A 24,780-nucleotide genomic window follows, 5' to 3' on the forward strand; every position below is an offset into this window, starting at 1 on the left:
TCAGTATGCGGATGACACCCAGCTCTACCTCTCTTTTAAATCAGAACCAGTGAAGGCGGTGAAGGTCCTGTGTGAGTGTCTGGAGGCGGTTGGAGGATGGATGGCGGCTAACAGATTGAGGTTGAATCCTGACAAGACAGAAGTACTGTTTTTGGGGGACAGGAGGCGGGCAGGTGTGGAGGATTCCCTGGTCCTGAATGGGGTAACTGTGCCCCTGAAGGACCAGGTGCGCAGCCTGGGAGTCATTTTGGACTCACAGCTGTCCATGGAGGCACAGGTCAAATCTGTGTCCAGGGCAGCTGTTTACCAGCTCCATCTGGTACATAGGCTGAGACCCTATCTGCCTGCGGACTGTCTCGCCAGAGTGGTGCATGCTCTGGTTATCTCCCGCTTGGACTACTGCAATGCGCTCTACGTGGGGCTACCTTTGAAGGTGACGCGGAAACTACAACTAATCCAGAATGCGGCAGCTAGACTGGTGACTGGGAGCGGCCGCCGAGACCATATAACACCGGTCTTGAAAGACCTGCATTGGCTCCCAGTACGTTTCCGAGCACAATTCAAAGTGTTGGTGCTGACCTTTAAAGCCCTAAACGGCCTCGGTCCAGTATACCTGAAGGAGCGTCTCCACCCCCATCAGTCTGCCCGGACGCTGAGGTCCAGCGCCGAGGGCCTTCTGGCGGTTCCCTCACTGCGAGAAGCAAAGCTACAGGGAACCAGGCAGAGGGCCTTCTCGGTAGTGGCGCCCGCCCTGTGGAACACCCTTCCAGCAGATGTCAAAGCGATAAACAACTATCTGACATTCAGGAGACATCTTAAGGCAGCCCTGTTCAGGGAAGTTTTTAACGTGTGACATTTTACTGTATTTTTGGTTTTTATGGAAGCCGCCCAGAGTGGCTGGGGAGGCCCAGCCAGATGGGCGGGGTATAAATAATAAATTATTATTATTATTATTATAATGCCTGTCTTCAGTTATGAAGCCATGAACAAGCAAATCACTCACCACAGAGCCATTTCAGTGCTGCTTCTGAGATGTAAGGTTTACCGTTTAACAGCCAAAGCAGCAAAACATATCCCTGCATATGAAACTAGGATGAGATCCTCAAAAACAGCTACTCCAGAATAGCCCCATTATGAAGTCAACATGACTACTTTGGAGCAAGTAGTTTAAGGCCTGAAGGCCCTGGCAGGCAGACTTCATGCCTATCAGGACTGAAAGGACTGATCAACTATCTGGTGAGGCAAATAATAAATTATACATAAAACAAGTACCGTATTTTTTGCCCTATAGGATGCACTTTTCCCCCTCCAAAAATGAAGGGGGAAAGTGTGTGCGTCCTATGAGGCGAATGCAGGCTTTCGCTGAAGCCTGGAGAGCCCCACCGCCAGCCCCACAAGCTGGGGGACAGCGGGGAGGCGCAGTGCGCCTTTCCCGCTGTCCCCCGACTTGGTTAGAAGGCTGGCGGGGGGAGGAGCCTGCTCCTCCCCATCGTCAGCCCCGCAAACTCGGGCGCCATCCCGCTGTCTCCCGACCTGGTTTGGAGGCTGGCGGAGGGCTTCCCCCTCCCCCAGCCCCGCAAGCTCCCAGAGCGATACCAAAGCTACACGCAGCTTCGGCATCGCTCTGGGTCCCGTTCTGGGGGCTGGGGTCAGGGGAAGCTCGGGCTTGCAGAGAGCTTCCTGTTCTGGGGGGGAAAAAATAATTCCCCCCCCTTTATTTCCACCCCCAAAATCCAGGTGCGTCCTATGGGCCGGTGCATCCTATAGGGCGGAAAATACGGTATGTAGATTCTAACTGGGTTTTAAACAGCACAAGCTCTTAAGAAAAATGGCTCCATATTTGAGGTAGTGTTGTACCTAAATTGTATCCATTACTTGAAGTAATTAAGGGGTTGCTGTGGAAGAAATACATCCTCTAAGAGGATTTTGTGTCCCCCCCAAGATACCCTTAAAAGGCTTTTTAGAAGTTTGTTTTTCCTGCTCCGATGAGTCCCTCACTGTATTGCCATGTTGCCAAAAGATTTTTGTGGCCTCCCAAGCCCCCTATCAGAATTATTTAAATTTATAATTCTTTTTATTTTCACCCCCCTGATTGTTTCCATAGGCACCCCACTGTGATGTCAAAAGTTTTTGGTGATGCCCAAGAATCCTAAAATGTTTCCTTATTTTGGCCATGCCAGTTCTGACAAGGACTGACCAAGGATCCATGTGGTCCTTGCCCTAAGCCTGCCCCCCCCCCAAATCAACCACCTCTGAAATAAATCTATTTGTGGTTTTCCCAAGATATCTAAGCCAAGCTTCAGCAACAGTCTTCTACACTGAGATGTATTATTTATTGAATTGGTTAAAACCAAGACAATGCAAAGACTAAAAACTTTGGGTCAGCTGATATTCTTGCATTGAGTATCAGTATTCAGTTTCTGTTTAACAGTTCTGATCAACCAAAAAATACTTCCCCTTTCTCTTCTCCCCACCCCCCGCAGCCTCCCCCACTCCAAATATGTGCACTGTGTAATGACAGATTTTACTCATTAGTATAGTCTCAGCCAAACTAAGTTCTCACCACAATGCTTTAATGCAAAATATTTTAAGAGTCCACACAACAAGAAGAATTTGATGCAAAGCTATACTTAACAAATGTTGCTGTTTACCCCATTATGCAAATCACTTACCATTACTTTTAGTACTTAAATGTCCCCTGAATGGGCTTGCTGGTCCATACCGGGGAATGGCTTGGTATTCAATCACTGATATAAAAAAGAAACAATGAAATTAGGGTGGAAGTATAGCTTTAAGCATAGAGAATTTTAAAAAACTCATAAAAAGTCAGTATGCTCATTATGATGACCTATTGTGAAAAACATGAGTTTGTAGGAAAGTCATCAAAATACACGAGGTGAACTTACTTTAATATTACATCAACTGAAGAGAAAAAAAACCTCAATAGTAGTAAATCACTGATTAAATCAACTGTGCAACCATACATTAAAGTAATGCATAAGCCTATATATCAATGTACTTGGGCGGATTTAACTCTGCCTATGATTGGACTGAAAATGAAGTCATATATTTTTTCCTTTCATCTTGAAATGAATATTCAGTGCCTATTCATTTTACCATAATTATAGTAACTATACTTTTGAGTTTCAAGCTATCTAAGATCATAGTTTTGGAGCTGAAACATCACGGTGGCAACGGACAATTCACTGGAAGATGTCCATTTTCTGAGCAACAAAACTTTGCACCCTGAGTTCTGGTAAAATACAAAATCCCAGTAACAATAGTTCTGTCTTGAACTACTGGATCTTCCATGGCACTTTCTATATTTTGCAGAGGCAGGAGGGGACATCAAAAACATGGATTCCTGAATCCTGACATCCGAATCCTGAACAGACAATTGCTTGGTTTAATAAGAACAATCCTAGGGCTCACTGGCTTCCTCCTATCATCGCAAACTCTGATTCTCTCCCAGATTTGATTTCGCATGACATACAAACTGGGTAAACCTTGGTTCGTAGCAGTTATAGAAGTAATAATAAACTATGGTTTGCAGGAAGATCGAAAGTGATAAGAGAGGACGCAAGGGAAGGCAAGTGTATCAATCCAAACTATATTTGGAATTATCAGCCAGAAGAAGAGAGGTGTGCAGGTGCCAGAGAAAGAACTGTGAGTGGGCAAGTGTCCTATTTGCTATCCTTTGGACCATATGGGAAACTCACCCAATAAATCTGCTATGGCCTGGAATTGGGTGTGTGCAAATGCAGCTGATTGAGTGCTGAACAGGAACCAGCTGTGGGCAGGCAGCCTCACAAAGCTCTATCAACCTTTGGGGGGGGGGAGGTTTTTTTGGGCGAGTTAAATTGCCAAATATTAGAGGTCTGCATTGGGTCCCTCTAGCGACAGATGGTTTGAGAAGGTATGAGCGCTGCCTTGTCTGATCATTGAACTCATCACACGAGGGTTCTCCATTGACATCCTTTACAAATAAAAATAGTGTGTTGCATAGGCCCCCAACAACATATGCCTCTACGTGGCAAGTTCTATGTTATCCCAAATGTCCCTTTGTTGAATCTATTTTATTATGTTGTCTGAGAAAGTGTACAGAACCTTCTGTTTATTTGATTTTAACTGCAATAATGTCTACACCCAGTCCTTGTTCTTTCTTTGTTTTTGTCTGTTTGTATGTGGTTGGTTTTTTGTTTTTTTTTTTTTAAAAAACCTTAATAAACACATCTAAAAATATAGCTCTGGCAAATTTGGTCCCTACCCATAACAGAAAGCCTAGAGAGCAACAAGGCATCAGCAGGTTCCTGGAACTCCCATTGTTGTGAGTTTTCGAGAGTGTGTTGCGAGTTGGCATGAAATATTATTATTATTATTATTATTATTATTATTATTATTATTATTTATTTATTTATTGAATTTATATACCACCCTATACCCAGAGGTTTCGGATGGAGTCCTGGGTGAGATTCCATTCTAGAATCATATCTGTGTAGTTTATTTCTGTAGCAAAGACATATTTTTTGCTTTTTGTGAAATATTTCCTGCTCCAAATCATTAACATAATTAGTAGGACCACACGTATCCCATCAAAATGGATTATGGATCCTAAGGCACAAAGAGAAAGGGTTGCCTTGTAGTATATTTTTAGTACTCAGCTGCAGTAAACAAGTACAAAATATGTGCATGTCATGTCCAATATGAACTATGAAATTACCTCTCCCTTCCCTTTTACACCCTGCTTTTCCACATTAAAAATTGAACATATAATTATCTTTGCAACCTGGGCACTTAGTGTGCTTGTGGTTGCTATTCTGGATTTCTTCAATCCCACTCCTCTTAAAGCTACAGAAACTGAAATACGTAACTGATCATAAAATAAACTGGGGTCAAATTCTGGGGTCAGTAAAGCAAATGTCTTTTGTCGAGACTGAAAGTGTTTCCATATTATTTGGCATTCCTAAAACCTGCAAGTAGGGGCTCTGCTGATCTCCACAAGTACAAATGGAAAAGAAGGGAGAAGGAGAGGGAATTAGTAGAATTACAAGTTTCAATTGGTAGTACGAATCACAAGTTTCAAGTTTGCTGTGCTAAAAGGATGCAGCATTTAACCTGTGGAGTACTGCTTTCTCCACATACAAATTCATGGTAAACTATGTACAGTGGTACCTCAGGTTACATAAGCTTCAGGTTACATACGCTTCAGGTTACAGACTCCGCTAACCCAGAACTAGTGCTTTAGGTTAAGAACTTTGCTTCAGGATGAGAACAGAAATCGTGCTCCAGCAGCACGGCAGAGGGAGGCCCCATTAGCTAAAGTGGTGCTTCAGGTTAAGAACAGTTTCAGGTTAAGTACGGACCTCCGGAACGAATTAAGTACTTAACCTGAGGTACCACTGTATAGGGTGAAATTCTGGTGCATCCTAAGATTTAACCCACCAAACATTTAAAAAATAAAAAAAATCATGTGCAATGGCTAGCTTCCACGTATTTCTTGCACACCATGAAACTCCATTCACCAACTGTACTACATTCAAAACAATTATAGTACTATATTGAAAACGAACCCTTGCATACGTATAATTAACAAGCGGAACTGTTAAAGCTAGAATACTGTACTGTGAAAGAGTCTGCTTAATTGTGGTAGGTATCAGTTTCTGCCACATGTGCTGTGGATTTTTTTAATCATAATCCATTAAATAGATAAAGACTACTAATACATTTTATCATGGAGGATTACACGTTCTCCCATTCCTCTGAAGCAGCAAACTGACATAAAATATGAAGCGAGCCATTTGCAGTACAGTTCTAAAAACTATTTCAGCTATCATTGTCATATTCTTATTATTGAATTCTAACGGATTGCTGAAATATGTGAGCTTTCGAAAAAATATTCACAAATGTTATTTCTTGCTTTAGTAAGAAGAGTGGTTTAAAAACAAAAAACAAAAAAAACCCAGAGTGTGAGCTGGGCCTCCGTTTCTGTCTCTCTACCACAAGCTGGTTCCAGACCATTGGTTCCGAAAACAAGAGAGCTTATCACTGACCTTAGGGAGGGGTTGCAAATAGGGATATGAAGTGGCAGGTGGCCATGCTGCTTTTGTACAGGAGCCAAGCTCAGCTCCCATCTATTGGTTAGATGGTCAGGTGTTCAGATATAATGAATGTCCTACTGCGGCCACCACAAACAGCACTGGGCCCTGCTCTAGTTGGGTGGGAGGCCCATTGCTTGGAATGTGCTAAGGGCTCCTGGAGTCTGGAACTGGCACTGCCTACCTGCTCCCCCACCCCACCCCACTCCAGGCTTTGGGGAGTTCTAGAGTCCCTAGAATTCTGCATTGGTTAATCATGTTTGGAGAAGAGCGACCACCATCATTTCATTATTTTGTCTTAGTTGGACTTGCTGAACATTTTAATCTATATAGATTATATGGAGTCATACAGCCCCCCCCCCAAGGTGGCTAAGAAAAAACTCCACTGCTGAACGTCCATGCTAAGCTGGTGGGGTGGGGTACATCCATTTAACACCTAGAAAAGTCCAGTAGACAGCAACACAGTCTCTGTTAGAATTAAGTCTCTTAACTTTTAACTACTTGGGAAGTTAGAATTGTAGAGCAGGCAGATACAGCTAAATTCATCTAGTAGTCTACTGCTCTGGAGACGGTTTTATTAGCTTCAATTAAACGAATTTGCTAAAGGTCACAGAGTGCATGCTTGTTCTTCAGCGCAGAGCAGTCTCCACTGAACGCAAGGTGGAATTAACGATGCAACTGGGCAGTCGGACATTCAGAGGGCTAAACTGGTGCAGGCTTTGGTAGCACATAGTCTATGAGGATTTGGATCAAAGTCAACACAGAGGTTACTTCTCAACAAAGGCTGCTTCTCTATTCTGCCACTCTCGGGTACCTTGCAAGACAATTTTGGCAACATTTTCTAAAATGGAAATATATGATCCTGAGTCCTTGTGGCACTAGATTATGGTAGTTCAGAAGGCTTTAGGTGGTCTGAGAAGAGGTGGCAGGAATTGAGTTGACAGTACAGGCAAGGAGCCAAAGCCATTAATGCAGTCCATAAGATGAAAGAAGACCGCTGGACTGAACAAGCTGTAGAATAGAGTAGGAAGCAAACCAGGGAGGCAGATGAGAAAAGGAAGTGGTTAAAGGAACGGCCAAAAAAGTTCTTTTGGACCAGCCTACTGCCCTCTCCAGACTATATCAGATTCCTCACACTGATAATGGCTCCTGTGTACATGAATGGAGAACAGAGAGGTATGCGCAAGTCTGTGCAGAAACTAGTCTATTATGCAAAAATAAAAATTACATCGCTCCATCCACTTTTGCTTCTGGCCCTGATCAGTATTGGCACATGGCTCCCACTGGTTGCCCATAAGGGAATGCAGCCCTTGGATGAAAAAAGTTTCCACACCCTGGTGTTGAGATACTGAGCTAGATGAACCAATGGTTTGACTCAGTCTAATCCAACTTCCTGTGTTCTTTAGATGCCTCATAAATATATCTTTATTTATGTTGGCAACAGGATTTAATTTTATTGGTTTGGTTTGCTCTGCTCTGCATGGCTGTGACCAGGTAATTTGTAATAGGATGTTTGTTTTTAACAGTAGTTTTATTGTTGTTTTATTATCACACGTCTTTTTTTGAGCAATATGTTACTGAAAAAATGGCCACTACAGTTAAAAACTAATCTAAATATTTCAGTTTTTTTCTTTTATAATTGGACAACACACATAGCTCCTATTCAAACAACATAAATATCTCAGTAATCAGCCTGTAAGTAAATTACGTCTTATTTGCCACAAGTAAAATCACGTTTCTGTGTTACAGATGTTATTTTATTACTGCTTCAACCTTTGGCAAGCAAAGGCATTGGGAGATAAACAGCTCAGTGCAAACCACCAGCTTTGAATAATAAAGCTGTTTTAGAGCAGTTGCATTAATGTCTAGTTATAAATAACACTGGTCTGTCAATAATGCAAAAAATGTTAGTGCTTTTTTCAGTGGTGAACTGTTTTGATTGCTGCATATGTTAAACTGATCCCAAGGAAAAATTAACTTAACTACACTTCAGCAACTTTGTTCCTAAGGTTGGAATCCTTAGATATATTCCAACTGAGTTGACATCATGCACTGTCTGTCTTAACCCAATGGATTTTAAGCTTTGTATCAGTAAGCCTTGAAAGCTGAAAAAGGGATTCCTCAATGAGAAGATGGAAGAAGATGGAGAACATTCGTGGAGAAAAATCACCCCAGTTGAAACAACAAAGTAAGCGTTTATGAGTGTCAGTCTTCCAACTAGAATCAATTATGACTGCATATATACTTCGGTTGAATTAATATCCTACAGCGAGGGGATATTTACCTAAACTCATTTCAAAACCATATTTTAATATAAATACCCCCTGGCACGTAAAAACAGAACCCGTGTAAAACATTAAAAAGACATGCTGTGGATCAGACCACAGGCCTTTCTAGTCCAGCATTCTTCCTGGTTGACACGATTCCTATGGGAAGCCAGCAAACAGGACCAGAGACCAACAGAGCAATATAAAAAGGAGAAAATGTTGGAAATAATATAACCACCAGGTAGGGCCGGATTTAGGTTTGATGAGGCCCTAAGCTACTGAAGGTAATGGGGCCCTTTATATGTCCAGCTGTCCTTTGTCAACAACAAATTGTCGCTGTTTCTGTGTTGAATACATGCTACTTGGTAATTTATGGACCAGTCCATGCAGAATGTAAAGGTAAAGGGACCCCTCACCATTAGGTCCAGTCGTGGCTGACTCTGGGGTTGCGGCACTCAACTCGCTTTATTGGCCAAGGGAGCTGGCATACAGCTTCCGGGTCATGTGGCCAGCATGACTAAGCCGCTTCTGGCAAACCAGAGCAGCACATGGAAATGCTGTTTACTTTCCCGCCTATTTATCTACTTGCACTTTGACATCCTTTCGAACTGCTAGGTTGGCAGGAGCAGGGACCGAGCAACGGGAGCTCACCCCATCGCGGGGATTCAAACCACCGACCTTCTGATCGGCAAGTCCTAGGCTCTGTGGTTTAACCCACAGAACCACCTGTGTCCTGAATGTAGAATGCAGAATGTAGGATGTAAAATGCAGAATATAGGCACCCTATATATAGAAATGAGCAAATCAGTGATATTTTAGGGAGTAGGCTAGTAGGCGGGACCCATTACTTACATCATAGGAGCCTACACAACACAAAACACTGTTGCTGTATGTAGGTTTTATGTTATTTGTTTTTTATCTTATATTTTGGAAATGTACATCCAGTTTATTCTTTCCTTTAATTTTTTTGGGGCCCCCCAAGAGAGTGGGGCCCTAAGCTATAGCTTGTTTAGCTTATACGTAAATCCGGCACTGCCACCAGGCCCTCCTCCAACCCCCAACCCCCCAACAAAACCATGAGCTATTGGTTCTTTAAAAATAACGAGGGTCCATTACTTCTCTCAAAGTCTAGGTGACACTTGGGGAAACCTTGGCTCCTCCTTTCAAACTTTCACAATCATTTACTGCACATGCTGAGAAACTGCACAAGAAAACAAAAGGGCATAAGGCCGGGGCTTATTGGCTGGACAGAAGCTTAGGTATACATAAACGAAGCAGCACACCACAAACCCTGCACATGTCTACTCAGAAGCAAACCCCTTCCCGCTCAGTAGGCCTTTCTCCCAGGCTAATTTATTATATGGAGCTGCCGTCTAAAAAAAGCACTTTGTACTGGAGCGGGCGGCGATTTCTGTTTCCTCCAGCTTGCCCAGAATGGCAGGTCTCCACAGAACCACCTGTGTGCAAGGGAGGCTGGGAACCAGGACAACACAGTGGAGGTGGAGGAGGAGGAGGGGTGCATGCTGGGAAACTCCCACGCTCCTCATCCTTTCCCCCCAGCGCGTTCTGGAGCCCTTTCTCAGCCGTGGGATCGGAGCGGGGCGTTCTGGAACCCTCGCGGAACTCCAAACGAGAAGCCTCGCGACTGGGGCGGCGCGCGCTGCGGGGGGTTCCCTGCGCGCATTTGGCGATGTCGTCATAGTCAAGGCTGGAGAGGAGAGGAGAGAGGGGCGCGCGCGAGCGAGGGGGAAGGGCTTGTTTATCGCGGGGAGCGCTTCTGTCTGCTCTTGCGCACGGAACTGCCTGCAGTCTCTGGCGAGAGGGATTTATTTGGCTATACGGGGGGGGGCAGGTGAAGGGCGGGCGGTGCAGGATTAGCGACCGCTTCTGCCGGCTGCGGAAGGTGCGGATGTGTCCTGGCAGGCGCCAGAAGAAAGGGGCACGGAAAGGGAGGCGGAGAGCGCTCCTAGCCTCTTCCTCCAGGTCTCGCCGCCCTCCCATCCGCAGGACATGCCGGCGGACCTCCTCCCCGCTCTCCGGCTCGTCCCCTCCAGCCCGCCGTCTCTACCTGGGCTCCTCCTCCTCCTGCCGCTGCCTCCGCCGCCCTCCAAGCTCACTCCCATCCTCTTGGCCCGGCCCGCCAGGCTCCTCCTAGCCCAGAGGGCCACCGGCGGCCCGAGCCCGGCGGCTTCCGTCCGTCCGTCCCTCCCTCCCTCCTTCCGCCCTTCCTTCCTCGCCTCTCTCGGCCTGGCAGCCCGGCGGGTTGCTATGGACACCGCCGCTCGCTTGGCGGCCGCCGCCGCTGGGCGCGTTACGTCCTGGGACCGGGGGAAGGGCAAGGTGGTGGAGGAGGAGGAGGCCCGGAGCGGCGGTTCTCTGCGCCGCCGAGTAGGGCTTGCTCCCGTGTAAAAAAAAAGGAGCGCGGGGCTTCAGAGGTAGAGGCTGAACAGCAGGTCTCCTCAGAAGCAAGTCCCGCCGTGCCCAAAGGTGGTGCTTGAACGCGGAGGGGACCCCTTGCCAAGCATAGGAGCGCAGGTGGCTTGCGCCGCGCAGGGTGGACTGTAGGATGGGCGGCTGTTTTCCACGGGGAAGGTCCACTCTCTGGTTCATGCCACCACCTGTTTATGTGGGGTTGGCAGCAGGGCCCCCTCCGAAATCCCGGAGAGCCACTGCCTGGTATTGTAAACAGCACTCAGCTACGTGGAGCGAGGGTCTGGCTTCACCTAATGAAATATACTCGGAGTCGAGAGTGGATTTTATGCTCTTTATTCAGCTCATAGTGGTGAGGAGGAATAGAAGTTGCCCCAGAATGTTTGCTTTATATACATTATTTACACAATGGGTCCCACATGATTGGCTAATTCCGGGATTCACCTGTAGGCCAATCTGGTTGCGGATTCACTTCCACCTGGAGCTGGATTGGGTGGCTCCTGAGGACCAATCAGACTGCTGCCTTTTAGATCCTATTCAACTCAGTACTGTACATAACACCTAAGGTCGTTTTTCTATGCTAGCCTATGCACATTTACCAGGGAGGGGAGAGCAGTGTTGCTCTACACATGTTGCCGTCTCCTCATGTGATAAACACATTTCATTTATGCTTGCCTTTCTGGAAGTCACAGTGATCCTTTGAGGAACTCAAAGACCCCTTGGCATGTTATCCGAATGTGTGTGCTTGCTCAGCATGGACATAGCCAGAATTTATTGGGGGGGCAGGCTTTTTGTTGGGAGGGGCAAAACCAAATTATCCCATCAGCCCCCCTACCACCCTACAGCCTTCCCCACCACCTCCGCTCTGCGATTCCCCCTGTTGCCCAGTGTGCCCTGTCCCCCCCTTACTGAGAGTAGGAGGGGGGGGCGGAACCAATGTGATTGGTCAGACAGTATACCCCTCCTTTTAGTGTATGTGGTATGGAACTTTGCTATGCTCACTTTCCTTAGGCTAGGGAGCTTTGGAGATATTTTTTAGAACTACGGTATTTATATGTGCTTAGTGATCATTTGCTACCTGCATACAGTATTTGTTACCTTTGCTACCCAAAGCAGCACCCCTATACTCTGCCTCTTTCATTTCTGTGTAACAAACCCATACAGTGGTACCTCTGGTTACGTACTTAATTCGTTCCAGAGGTCCGTTCTTAACCTGAAACTGTTCTTAACCTGAAGAACCACCTTAGCTAATGGGGCCTCCTGCTGCTGCTGTGCCGCCACCATGCGATTTCTGTTCTCGTCCTGAAGCAAAGTTCTTAACCCAAGGTACTATTTCTGGGTTAGCAGAGTCTGTAACCTGAAGCGTTTGTAACCCGAGGTACCACTGTATTTTTTTACTTCCTAGTGTGCGACATTCTTTGTTAAGCATAAAAGTTAAATGTATCCATGCATTTTTATCAGAAGCACATCCTGATTCCATGCAGTAGGTTCCATTCCCCTCAGTAGTGTACATTGGTGGACATGTGAGGGGGGGAGCGTTCAGTGAACCTTGACACAATATATATACAAAACAGGTCTTGTGTTTGGAGAATTCAGAACTAACCAGAAAATCAGTGTGACCATGTTTCATGAACACTACACAGCAAACCAACCAACACTGGTGTTTATTTAAAGAGCAATGCATTGGAAATGAGAAAGAAAATGTGGAATGCTGTGCTGGAAAAAATTTACCATCTGAAAGAACTACCTGTCTGCCATTTGGCTTTGGCTGCGTGCTAGCAGTAGCATCACAAATGTGTCAGTAGCATAATTTCCACATTGTTTTGAAGAGTGTTTACAAATGGCAGCACATTCTACTAATTTTCATTCTTTATAAGCTACGGATGTCTTACAAAATGTTCAGTATTTACAAGGCATTTGAGCATGTTTCTCCAGATCTAATGTCAAAAACTAGATTTTATTATTAAAAATTCATAGTAGACACTTCAATGAGTTTAAGTACATCAGCTCCATGCTGGGCCGGTCCTGTAAATAGTGCCTGTTGATGAACCAAATTTGGATTGCATTGGCTGAATTGTATATAATTCTCTTAACATCCTATAGACCAGTGTTTCCCAAACGTTTTTGGGCAACGGCACACCTGTTTACTGAAAAAAAATCTCGCGGCACACCACCATTAAAGCCCCGCCCCGTGACGTCAGCGCGCAGCGTCACGCCGGGAGGGACGCACAAAAGTGAAAGTTTTTCCCCTCCCCCTTGCCGGGGAACCTCCAAGCTTTGGGCAGGCAGGCAGGCAGAGCTGGGAAGGGGGTTTCCAGGGGACACGGCAGCTCCTCGAAAGGCTTCTCTCAGCTGCGCTCAATCCTCCTCGGAGAGGATTTCCCCTCCGGTCCCATGCCTTCGTTTGGGGCATCGCTCCGGCTGCTCCCTCTCCCGCCGCGCAGGAGCGATGCCTCTCTCTGGCTCTCCCTCCGCGCAGGCTGAGGGAGGGAGGGAGGTGCGCGTGTGACCCGTCTCTGCTGGGAGACCAAACCCAGCGAGGCAGAGTCGCACGGAGGCGCCCAGGCAGCGCTGCCGGCTGCGAGGAGGAGCGCCAGGCAGCAGCAGGAGGCGCGGCCTCTCCTCGCCGCCGCTGCCCCGCCTCTCGCCGCCCGACTCGCCCGCCTCCCTCCAGGCATCTCGCGGCACACCAGCCGATGTCTCACGGCACACTCGTGTGCCGCGGAACACCGGTTGGGAAACACTGCTATAGACAGTTCTTGCATTAGTTTTTCTACTCAGACAGGGGCAGCCAGATACAATGCAGAAACATGCACTTTAAGTTTCTAGCACCTTTACTATGCCAGATTTCTGTCTGCAGCAACAGCTTACTATTTCACCTTTTTGTACTCTGAAAGTTCATGTTTCCCAGTGGAAGAATTCTGTGGATGAATCTGCCCCAACCGTCACTTGATGCATTGGGCTTCCAGTTTCCCACAAAAGTTGGTGGTTTCATTCACAGAATACATATTTTTTTAAAGGGATGGGGACAGTCTCCCACTGAGCAAACAAACATTTCAAAAGCATCACAGCTATTCCCTTGTTACCAGGCAACACACTATGCAACAATTTCTCTTGCTTTTCTTTCTTGTCCGCTGCAGTTTATTAGAATTGCCCTTGTTCCAGAATTCTGGCCCACTGGTGCCAATACATTTGCTACAATTTTTAGCAGATTGCCGTTGGCTTGAATAGCCTCTTTTGTCTTTTACACAACACCTTTCAAGGTCAGTTTCCAATGTAATGCATGCATGGAATTGCTTTTGGATTAATCTGTGTGTGTACACTGCACACATGTTTTAAAAAAGCATTTAGTTGACTGTGTTATTTGGGCAACTTATTCATTGATGAGCCTGTGAACTCAATTATTTTAGAAACCTAACCTTGACTACCATAATAATCTTTGCACAAATTGCATGAATGATGCATTCTAATGATATGTTTGTGAATGTAACCATGCAAATAACACCAAATGTCATGGATGGGGGGAAAAATGTGACCTAGGAACTGGGCTAGCTTTTATGATACCTAAAGACATTCAGATGTAGAATGACAGTTCTTTGGGATATCTTTAAAAACCACATGTTCTTATTTCTTGCACTGTTCAGCCAGAATTGAAAGCGCATAATTTCATAATTTAATTCCTGCTCCCTTATATATGACATTTCTGTGCCACCCCATAACATAAAGACTGGATTAAATGACAAAAATCCAAAACATGGGAGATTTCAAGGGGTCAAAAATATATATGGATGTACCATGCTATATTAGAAGCAAAAAAGCTTGTTTTGATGAATTGGAAGAGCTGAAAAGATTCCACTGAGCACATGGATTGATAATATGGACAGATTAGCTACACATGAACGAATTGCATGTTGACGCAAAATAAGAATGAATAAATATGAAGAAATCTGGAATGAATATTTAAGCGATAAGGCGGATAGTGGTGGGAAGTAGGGGGAGGAGAGAGAGGTGGGAAAATATTGTTTAAAAAGGTGTAGTTGTAGGTATATCAGTGTATTCAAATCTGAATTGTCAAATTATGTTATTGTTGTTATTATGGTTTTTGTTGTATGTGTCTTTTGCAGTTGATGTTTGTATTGAAAAAATGATTAAACTTTTTAAAAAAACACACATAAAAACACTATTAATAAAATCAAAATCTCACCAACATCTCCCTGTTGGTGACCCACTTCACTTCATTTGTCAGAGGCACCCAGTATAGGGCCTCTGTAGCGGATGCTAAGGTATGGGGAAGGTCCCTATGGGTTAGTTAAAATTGGTGGTTGATGTGTAAGAAAACCCACTTCTGTATTTCTACCTAAACTGCACTATTTTCTGTTCACCCATTTCCTCCTATAAACTTTTTGGAGTGGAATTAAGGACATGACAAACTGTAGCTATACTTTATCACTGCTAAGAGCTGTTTTATTCTCGCCGTTTCAGTTTGAAATGCCAGGCATTAAAGAACACAGACACTAATTAGCAGCGTTAACTGGAAGAGTCAAGAAGTTGAGAATCTGACTTTAGTCATCCAGGCCATAAATTCTGAATCTTTACTTCCTCTGCCAGGTGACACCAGCCTAATGTGACATATGCAAATGCCCCTTTGCAATAATTAACGATCAAGAAGATGCATATTCCCATAGTATGGCTATATGCGTTAAATGGCAGGCTAAAATAACAAAAGTAATGGCTCAAATTAGTTTTAAAAAAGAAGTTTTGTGACAACGTAAAACAGATTTATAGCCTCTCTTTTTTTAGCCATGTATATGCAGAACGGGAAATAATCCCCACTGACTCTAATGGAATTTATTTCCAAATTCGGGGGTGGGGATTGTGAAGCCCAAAATTCATGAATCTTGTTACATGCTTTGAGACATTCTGAAACGTTGGCTTTGGAAAATCTCCAGGGTGAATTCCATAGTTTGTGAAGCAGGTGCTGAGAATGCTTCTGTATGCGTGCCCTGTCTGCTTGAACCTGGAATGCAGATGGTCTAATTGCCAGGAGACTCTTGGTTGAAGATTCAGATGGGACCAAGAGTTCCCAGTGGTTCAGCGCAGCATGTGGGCAGCTGACAGCAGAAGCTCTCGTGGTGCAGCTGTGAAGTCATCTAAGTAGCAAAAGCATTACATGGACAGACCCTAGGGGTGGCTTAGAGCTAGGGCAGGTTAAGAGCTATTAAAAAAAATAGGGGAGGGGATTACTCTGCGAAAAGGATCTTATACCAGGAAACTCCAACTTTGGAGGAGCTGGTAATGGGCTTTCAGGTCTCTGAACCTTTTGCCGAATCTCTGCCAAGTGAAGAGCTGGAACTAGGCATGAGTTCTGGGTGGACCCTGGGATATTTTTTCAGTATTGAATCAAGGGCATTAAAAGGAGGACGGGTTATAATTTCCAGAGATTTTGGTTGGCAGTCATCTGTCTCAGGAGACAATTGGAGGAGTGTGCCTTCAGGAGTGATGTCAAAACACCGGGGAGTCGCAGCACCTGTTTGTGGCTGTAGAGACCGATATGTGAGAGACATGTTTTGCTGCAGCTTGGGCAGATGATGGCATACATTTGTGCTGATGCAGGTGTACCATGATGTTTCTTCTTTCTGCACTCTTCTCAATGGTCACTCCTCTGGCCACTGCTGTGGATACACAACCTTATTGCCCCCAGTCAGAGGTACATGTGTAAAGAAGGATAGATTTCCATAGGGTGGAGGGACCTCAGGCCTGGGGACAAATTCAGCTTTGGGGGCCGCTCTGTCTGGCTCTTGAAATTATGCCCAGACCACCCTCTCTTCCATGTTTTTTTTTTTTAAGTCAATTTTATTAAGAGTTTTCAACATAAAATACACTAAAAGCCAAACTAATCTAAAAAAGATACAGTGGTACCTCAGGTTACATACGCTTCAGGTTACATACGCTTCAAGTTACAGACTCCGCTAACCCAGAAATAGTGCTTCAGGTTAAGAACTTTGTTTCAGGATGAGAACAGAAATCGTGCTCCGGTGGCACGGCAGCAGCAGGAGGCCCCATTAGCTAAAGTGGTGCTTCAGGTTAAGAACAGTTTCAGGTTAAGTACAGACCTCCAGAACGAATTAAGTACTTAACCTGAGGTACCACTGTAAATAGGAAAGAAGAGGAAAAAATAAAGAAGAGAAGAAGAAAAATAAATAAATACCAGGCCCGCTATCAAAATTATATCTTGTTATTCCACATGCAGAAGAGTGAACCTTCCCAGGTCTCATCTGGGAGCTTCCCCCTCTTCCCCCAGCCTTCCGCCCTGGGAGATCCTCTCTACCCTGCCCCTCACGAAGGGCCTTTCTTTTTTCTATCTATCACCTTCCTGTGTGTATCTCCATCAATCCAAGATAGGAAACTTCAAAAATCAAAGCACAGATATAGATAGACTTAACAGAGAGAGAATGAAAGATAATAGAAAAACAAGCTAAGAAGAGACATAAAGTCAAAGAAAAAGAGGGTCTTCTGATTCTCTGTCAGCTGATTATGTATGTGACAATTATTAAAATATTCAAAGCATGCATTCCGGAATAACATCTCGCTGTCTTAATATCCAGCTTTTTCTCAGTCTGCTGGGTGTTGTTTTCCCAGTCTTCAGTCCCAGGCATCCCACCCCCTCTTCCAAGGCCAGACCCATCACTGGCTCTGCTTTTCACCCAAGTATTTTTGCCAGGTTGGAACATGTCTTTGAACTCCGGTTTTGCAAGTGTAGGGCAGTTGTGAATGCAAGGTGAAAGCTGATAGTTTGCTAAGTGAAGAGTTTTCATCCCTTGGCTGAGCTGGGCTTTCTCTTTATAGCAAGCAGCAGCACTGTAGTTTCAGATTTATCTATAATAGCTTGGGATAAAAACTTGCTTTATGATTTTGTAAGGAAGGTTAAACTACTCTCAATCCATTAGACTCCATATCCTGTGGCATTCTCTGCAGTAAATGGCACAACTGACCTTGTTGTATCTGAAAAAGTGTTTTCAGCTTCCAGGTTTAGTGGTGATTGAAAAGTTTGGTGAACATAAAAGAAATAAGGGTCTACAGACAATGAAACAATGTGTGCTTTACCAAGTTTAGGGCTACCTGCACTACCAGGCAGTCTGATGTTCTGGAATATCAATATATAGCAAGCCTATTATGAGCTAGAAAAAAACTGTGAGTCAGTTCCCATGGCAGCATCCACAGCTGTAAAGATGCCATAGACAGTGACACTGTTATGAGCCTAATGTTTGCAACAGCTGGATTTCCTCCTCCTCCTATTCATGAATAAGAAACAAATGGCAACAACGGGAGGCCAGCTGTCTCCCACTACTTACCCCTGATTAATGAATAGGATGGTAGAGACAAAAATAGACCACGATGTAAGATGCATGCTTCCTGGAGGCTAAACTAAGCCTTTGTTCTTCCAAACAGCAGCTGAAATGGTAAACCTGTTTCCAGCCAGTGCCACTTTAGACTGCAGGTGAGAATTCACCTGGCTGAATTTTCCTTGACACACAAAAATAACATATATATAAATACCTGTGTATAGAAAACTAGATGTCAAGGAAAAAGGAAGGCCCTTAGATCAGCGCTGGTGTATGTGCTTAAACCAGGACACTTGAAAGCACAATCCTATATATTCAGAAGTAAACCCAACTAAGTACATTGGGGTTTAATCTTGGGGAAGTGTGTCTAGGTCAGATTTCAGCCTTGGTGATTTCTAGAAGTAGAAAGAGCCAGTTTTCAACATTCCCATATGACACAGGTAGGAAACTTGTGGCCCTCGAGAAGTTGCTGAACTACACCTCCCATCAGCTCCAGTAAGGGGGCAATGACAAACCTAGACAGCATCTTAAAAAGCAGAGACATCACCTTGCCAACAAAGGTCCGTATAGTTAAAGCTATGGTTTTCTCAGTAGTGATGTATGGAAATGAGAGCTGGACCATAAAGAAGGCTGATCGCTGAAGAATTGATGCTTTTGAATTATGGTGCTGGAGGAGACTCTTGAGAGTCCCATGGACTGCAAGAAGATCAAACCTATCCATTCTTAAGGAAATCAGCCCTGAGTCCTCACTGGAAGGACAAATCCTGAAGCTGAGGCTCCAATACTTTGGCCACCTCATGAGAAGACTCCCTGGAAGACCCTCATGTTGGGACAGATGGAGGGCACAAGGTGAAGGGGACGACAGAGGACGAGATGGTTGGACAGTGTTCTTGAAGCTACCAGCATGAGTTTGACCAAACTGCGGGAGACAGTGGAAGACAGGAGTGCCTGGCGTGCTCTGGTCCATGGGGTCACGAGGAGTCAGACACGACTAAACGACTCAACAATAACAACAACAACAACATTGGGAGGGGTACAGGTTCCCCACTCCTGCCTTAGAATATCTGCCTTGAGCTCTGGTTTGGTGTACAATAGTCTTGGCCAATCAATGCCAAGTGGCCATTCTATTCCTGGTTCCCAGAGCGGAGCTGCTTATTATTACTATGTACACATATACTCTGTTAGGGATTGGTTGCATTTATTCATTTTTCCTGCCCTTCATCAAAAGATCTCAGGGCGGTTCATGGAATAAATGAGGCTGGTCAGACTTTATACCAGAGACGGGGAAGTTGTGGCCCTCTAGGAAATTGTTGGACCACAAATCCTGTCATCCTGACTAGGGCTAATGGGAGCTGAAATCCAGGAACAACTGAATGGCTTGAGGTTCCCCACTTTTGCTTTAATCCAACAGGCTTCAACTGTGGTAACGTATCCCACTGTTGTGCCTGCTATGCAATGAAACAATTTCAGCACACTTGTGAAAGCAACCAGAGCAAACATCTACCGGCTGAAGCACTTGCCTTGATGACAGCAAACATCTTCTGCTGTTTTAGATGGGTGTGCTTGTGTGTCAAGGAAAATGCCCTGTAATTCCCATAGCTGTATTTGTGGCGATGAGGAAGAAGAAGAAGTAACAGGGAGTTTGGCTCTTTTAAAAATGTCATTGCCCTGCAACTGAAGAGTCTCTTGGTAAATGTTTCCATCTTCTCAATTGTCATGAAACTTTGGATGGATTTACAGGAAACAGATTCCCTTTTTGCTAATGCTGGTAACTGGATGATACAACAAAAGCTATAGGAAAACAGCACCAATTGTAATTTAAAAGTGATGTGATGGATGGTTCCATTATGACAAGAGAAGCCATCGAAGTTGAAGGCTGTATTTTGAGCAATGGACAGACTTGTAGTTCAATGGTTAACTCTAACATTTAGTAGTAAATGTTACATTTTGCTACTTGGTTATAGCTTCTAGTCAAGCAAATAAATCATATATCTATGCACTTGTATGATATTAGGAGCAGAAACTGAAGCGACAATTGCAATGTGATGCTTCTTAATGATGTTTATATTGACACAAATGTCAAGCTTAATCATAGGTTATTATTTCAATTCTACTGAGTGCATAGCAGTTATATGGGAGGCTGAAAATGGCTTTAGAGCTCTAATTGTTAACAGAGTTTTGAAGAAGTTGAGTAATGCAATGTTCTCCCATCAGAATATAATTTGTAAGGACTGATTTTTCTAGAGAAAATGTTCAGTATTTCATGAAAGTCAGTTCCTTCTCAAGACTTTATCAATTAAACAACTACAGGAAGGAAGCATCCAACTTTAGTCATCATTCCTAAATGGTTTCACAAGGCTGCTCATAATGCAAAATGATAGAAAATTATCCACATCATGGTCTTGTTTAGCCATCTTATATAATTTTTAAAAATCTGTCTATAACTGGAGTATTATTAAAGCAAACCAATTTCTGTACTTCCGTTTACATGGTGTAGATTCAGGAATCTGGTGCCAAATTTGATTGAGAGTCTTTTATCTTTAAACAAATGCAATTTCCATTTCTAACCCCAAATTTCTAGCTATTATGATGGGGGGGGGGACACATGCAGGTAGCACCTTCTGCAAGTTCAAGATCCAACTGGGTTTTGCGAGCAATTCCAATGGAAAACATGCATGATAAAACCCCAATATGCTGCACATGCCTTGTTCATAGCAGCTACGTCCTATCACCCTGCTCCTGGTTGCATCCTGACTCACAAACCTCCTTTTTTGCTATCCTCTGCCATCTCAGTTCCTAGAAAAAATATGTTACTTTATGCCCATCTCCATCACTTAATTATAATATCCACCCTACAGAGATCTGTTCTAGGCAGTTGGATCATGGCGAGGTAGATCAGGTTATGAAATAATATGAAATATCGTGTCTCTATTAAAATTCACCTGTAAATTGTGTTATGCTACACCTTTCCCAGCGGTATGCATTGGGAATCTATAGAATGCCTTGAAACACCAGCTGTTGTTCATGGCTGCAACACACACCCCAGAGCCTGACAGCCGATTTAGTTTGCAGTGACAGCCTCACCATGAGTGACAAAGTGCTGCATCCCCTTGTTCATTCCACAGAAGCAATTGCTTTCTCATTATGTTCTCACCCAGAAAGTTAAACTTATTAAGATGGCAAATACCATTGGTACTGCTTTTGTCATAGGTGCCAGTTTTTATATTTGGGGGGCAGCTTAATATACTTAGTGCTATGTTTTCTCTCTCCTGCCTGATGGCAGAAGAGAAACACACAAATCTAGCTAACTAGCTTTCCAATTTTCTGTATATGAAAGTTGTGAAGAAACCAATGCCAGGATGCATTTGCTATGTACCTGGAAATGTAAAAATGCAAGTTGGCTCCTGATATCTATCCTATTATCCATCCATCCATCCATCCATCCATCCATCCATCCATCCATCCATAATCCATCCAGTGTATCAGTTGCCCAACAATAATTCTTCTCAGGGTGATTCACAAAGAATAATACAGTTTAAAACCACAAAAATCCACACCCATCAAATTCTATATAGCAACACTAACACTAAAAAAAATAATTTTAAATCCAAGAAGTCTAAAGATCATATGACTAGTAGAAATTAACACAAAGCCTAACAAAGAGATAGGGAATCCATGGAACTCCAGATATTGTTGGATTTCCATCATCTCCGACTGGGGATGATGCAGCCCAGAAACATCTGAAGGACCACAGGTTCCTCACCCTTGGTATAGCATGTTCCACAGGGTTGAAACACAGCATAATAGCAGAAAATAGAAGCAATGGCCCATGAAAGTAAAAGAAACTCTTTGCCTGGTGCCAAAATGACATTAAAGTGTGTTCCTGTTGAGCTGCTCTGAGGAGGGCATTCCATAATTGAGGAACCACTGCTCAGAAAGTCCTTTCTCTGTATCCAGCTACTACATCTCAACTTGCAAAGGCATTAGGAGAAGGACTTCCACTGATGGTCTCTGGGCTCTTGTAGGTACATATGGGAAGAGATAATCCTTCCGATGGATTTTAAATGATACTTTTATTATTATACTAATAGACATTCTGCATGGAGTCTGGTCATGCAAAACCTTGCAGTCCAGCATTCAACCCATATTGATGCTTGAGGTGGAATGCAAAACTGCACCTTCTGCTTGTGGTAAACAGGTCATTTTTTTGGGGGGGGGGGACATTTTGCCACTCAGTGAATCCCAATAGGCAAAAGAACAATGCTGAGTTCAGCTATCCTTCTGTGAACTTCTTTTCACATTGCATAATTACTCTGTAGAATCCATTTCCACCAGATGTGGTGATGGCCAATAGATCACATGTTTCTTAAAGGAAATTAGACAAATCCAGTGATTATTTGCCATGATGGATATGTGGGTTCAGAGTTAGCATCCAATTAAATACCAGCTGCTGGGAGGAAGCCATGAGGAAAGAATATAGTCTTCAAGTTCTACTTGTATACTATCCAGAGGCACCTGGTTGGTCACCGATGGGAGGCAGGATCCTAGACTAGATAGACTTTTAATTTTATCCATAAAGGTTCTTCTCAGTCAAGTGGCAAGATGCACAAGCCTTTCAAGCTTTGCATTTTCCCAAAGATAATGAAAATTCATTGTGTAATTGTGTGATACACACTCCTTGCATACTCTAAGGGCTTGTTCCACACAAATGCAAGTTAATCAATGCCAATACTGACAATGCCATATGTGCACAAATATGAATCTCTCTCTGTCCCATTGTGTCACATCAGGCCAAGCTTTTTAATGCAGTGAATTCAGCTGTCAATCCATGTGTACATTAATCAAGTCTAATTTGTGTATCTTTGAATCATCCACATTTCTGAAATCTGATTCTAGTTGCTAAAAGAAGCAAGTTCTGGCATCTACATATTTTCACTGGTTGTTCAGACATGAGATTCATTCTTGAGACCATTCACCTGACTAGCAAATTTGACATCTCTATGTAATTTCAGAGGCTGTCACCAGTGTGGTTATTATAGGCAAGATTCTGAACATTATTACTGATGCCATTATATTATTACTGGTATTAATATGAAATTGCTTATTCATATTAACAATTATTTTGGATACAGGGATCGCCACAAAGGAGAATTATGCAAATAGCTGTCCAAGGTCCTGAAATACATCTCACTATATTGCTTGTCAATTTGATTTACCTATATTGGATTTCTTTCATAATGCTCATGGAATTAATGAACTGGAAGGAGAAGCTGAAACACTGAGTTAGAAGCTACCTCCTCCATTTACTAAGCTGCTCTGAAATTTGTAGGCGGTCTGGATGAACTTTTTAAGGAAAGAACACGAAGGAATTCACAGGCCAAGGAACAAGTTTTGCACTTCCAAAAAACGTTATCTCTTGATTCTCCAGGGACAGCTAACATCTGTACAACATCTACAGATCAGGTTTTTGTGTTCAGATCATTACTGCAGCAATTTCATGGTAAATAACTGAAACGTTACACCAGCATAGGGCATACACATTAACACACACACACACAATCATATAATACTACTGTAAATAGCATTTATTAGTAATAATGCAATATGATGACCTTCAAAGTTGAATATTGTAAAGAATTTGTCTTTTAGACTGCCAGTTTGATTTCGTTCTTGCCACTATGGTTAGGATGACCATTAGACCTCAGTCTTGGGATGCTCAGTTAGAAGCAGAGGGCAGTACTGCAGGCCCAAGACGCTCCGCTGCTCAAGGCAAAGGAGAACACATTCAATGTACAGGTCAACTGAACTGGCACCTGGATTTTAATACCTACAATAGCATAGTGTCCTCCATGACACCTGGGGGTCGTAGGGTACTTATGGGTATGCAAGGCAGGCATAAGAACATGAGAAGAGTCTGCTGGATCAAGACAATGGTTTATCTAGTCCAGCATGACGTTCTCATAGGCCACACATATAAAGCACATGACTTCCTCCAAAGAATCTTGGGAACTGTTGTGGTTGACACCCATCACAGAGCCTGCTGTGGCTGCAGAGACTGGTAACTCGTAACTGCTGTCTCCCACATTGTTCTTGCTGCGTTAGTGACCTCTCCAGGGTGCGAGCCTGTGTATGGAGGTCCTGGGCTGCCTAGACAAAAATATACCCTCTCGGCCTCATTGATGTGGTCCAAAGCAGAACAATATATTTGGCGCCATCTTAGTTGCAGGAATTGCCAGAAGGATCTGTACGCTGTAGTTTACCCCTTACAAAGCTACCATTCCCGACACCCTTAATGAATTACAGTTCTTCCTCAACCCCAAGTAGTTCTGAAGGTACCATGTGGAGAGGGGATGCTACGCCAACCTGTTTAAGTCCTTAATGTAGCTCTGCCCTTTAAGTATTCAGAGTAAAGTCAGCAGTCTGACAACCATAAGGAAAAACCCACATTGAAACCTACCATCAGTTAATCAATACAGCACCAATTGGTGCTTTCAGTCTAATTTGAGCCTCCTCCATCAAACACCGCAATGACAGGTACAAAGCGGAACATGAATTATTACTTGGTGGAATATTTTTATATTTCAGAAGTAACACCACCACACAATTAAACCGGGTGGTAATTACAGTTTAAAGGTGTAGAAATAA

General features: G+C 43.8%; 1 protein-coding gene and 1 long non-coding RNA gene across 6 annotated transcripts in view; one reads left to right on the forward strand and one right to left on the reverse strand.

Annotated features, from left to right (window-relative positions):
• Positions 1–10,586, reverse strand: part of SPATA7 (spermatogenesis associated 7) — a 70,453-nt gene extending 59,867 nt beyond the window's left edge. The window contains exons 1-2 of one of the 5 annotated variants that reach the window (XM_081173360.1): positions 10,431–10,586; positions 2,673–2,747 (exon numbers count right to left, since the gene is read on the reverse strand). In XM_081173360.1, the coding sequence (XP_081029486.1) occupies positions 2,673–2,747; positions 10,431–10,485 (130 nt within the window). In that variant the 5' untranslated portion in view covers positions 10,486–10,586. Of the gene's footprint in view, positions 1–1,003; positions 1,120–2,672; positions 2,748–10,430 lie in introns of those variants that run through there. The other 4 variants (XM_081173362.1, XM_081173359.1, XM_081173363.1 and 1 more) reach the window with 4 other exon arrangements.
• Positions 1,116–3,744, forward strand: LOC308575890. Its single transcript, XR_014002962.1, has 2 exons — positions 1,116–1,236; positions 3,554–3,744. It is a non-coding gene; the product is annotated as an uncharacterized lncRNA (long non-coding RNA).
• Positions 10,587–24,780: the final 14,194 nt, after the last annotated feature.

The sequence above is a fragment of the Podarcis bocagei genome, assembly GCF_964188305.1.
Source record: "Podarcis bocagei genome assembly, chromosome: 1".
NCBI classification, from domain to species: Eukaryota; Metazoa; Chordata; class Lepidosauria; order Squamata; family Lacertidae; genus Podarcis; species Podarcis bocagei.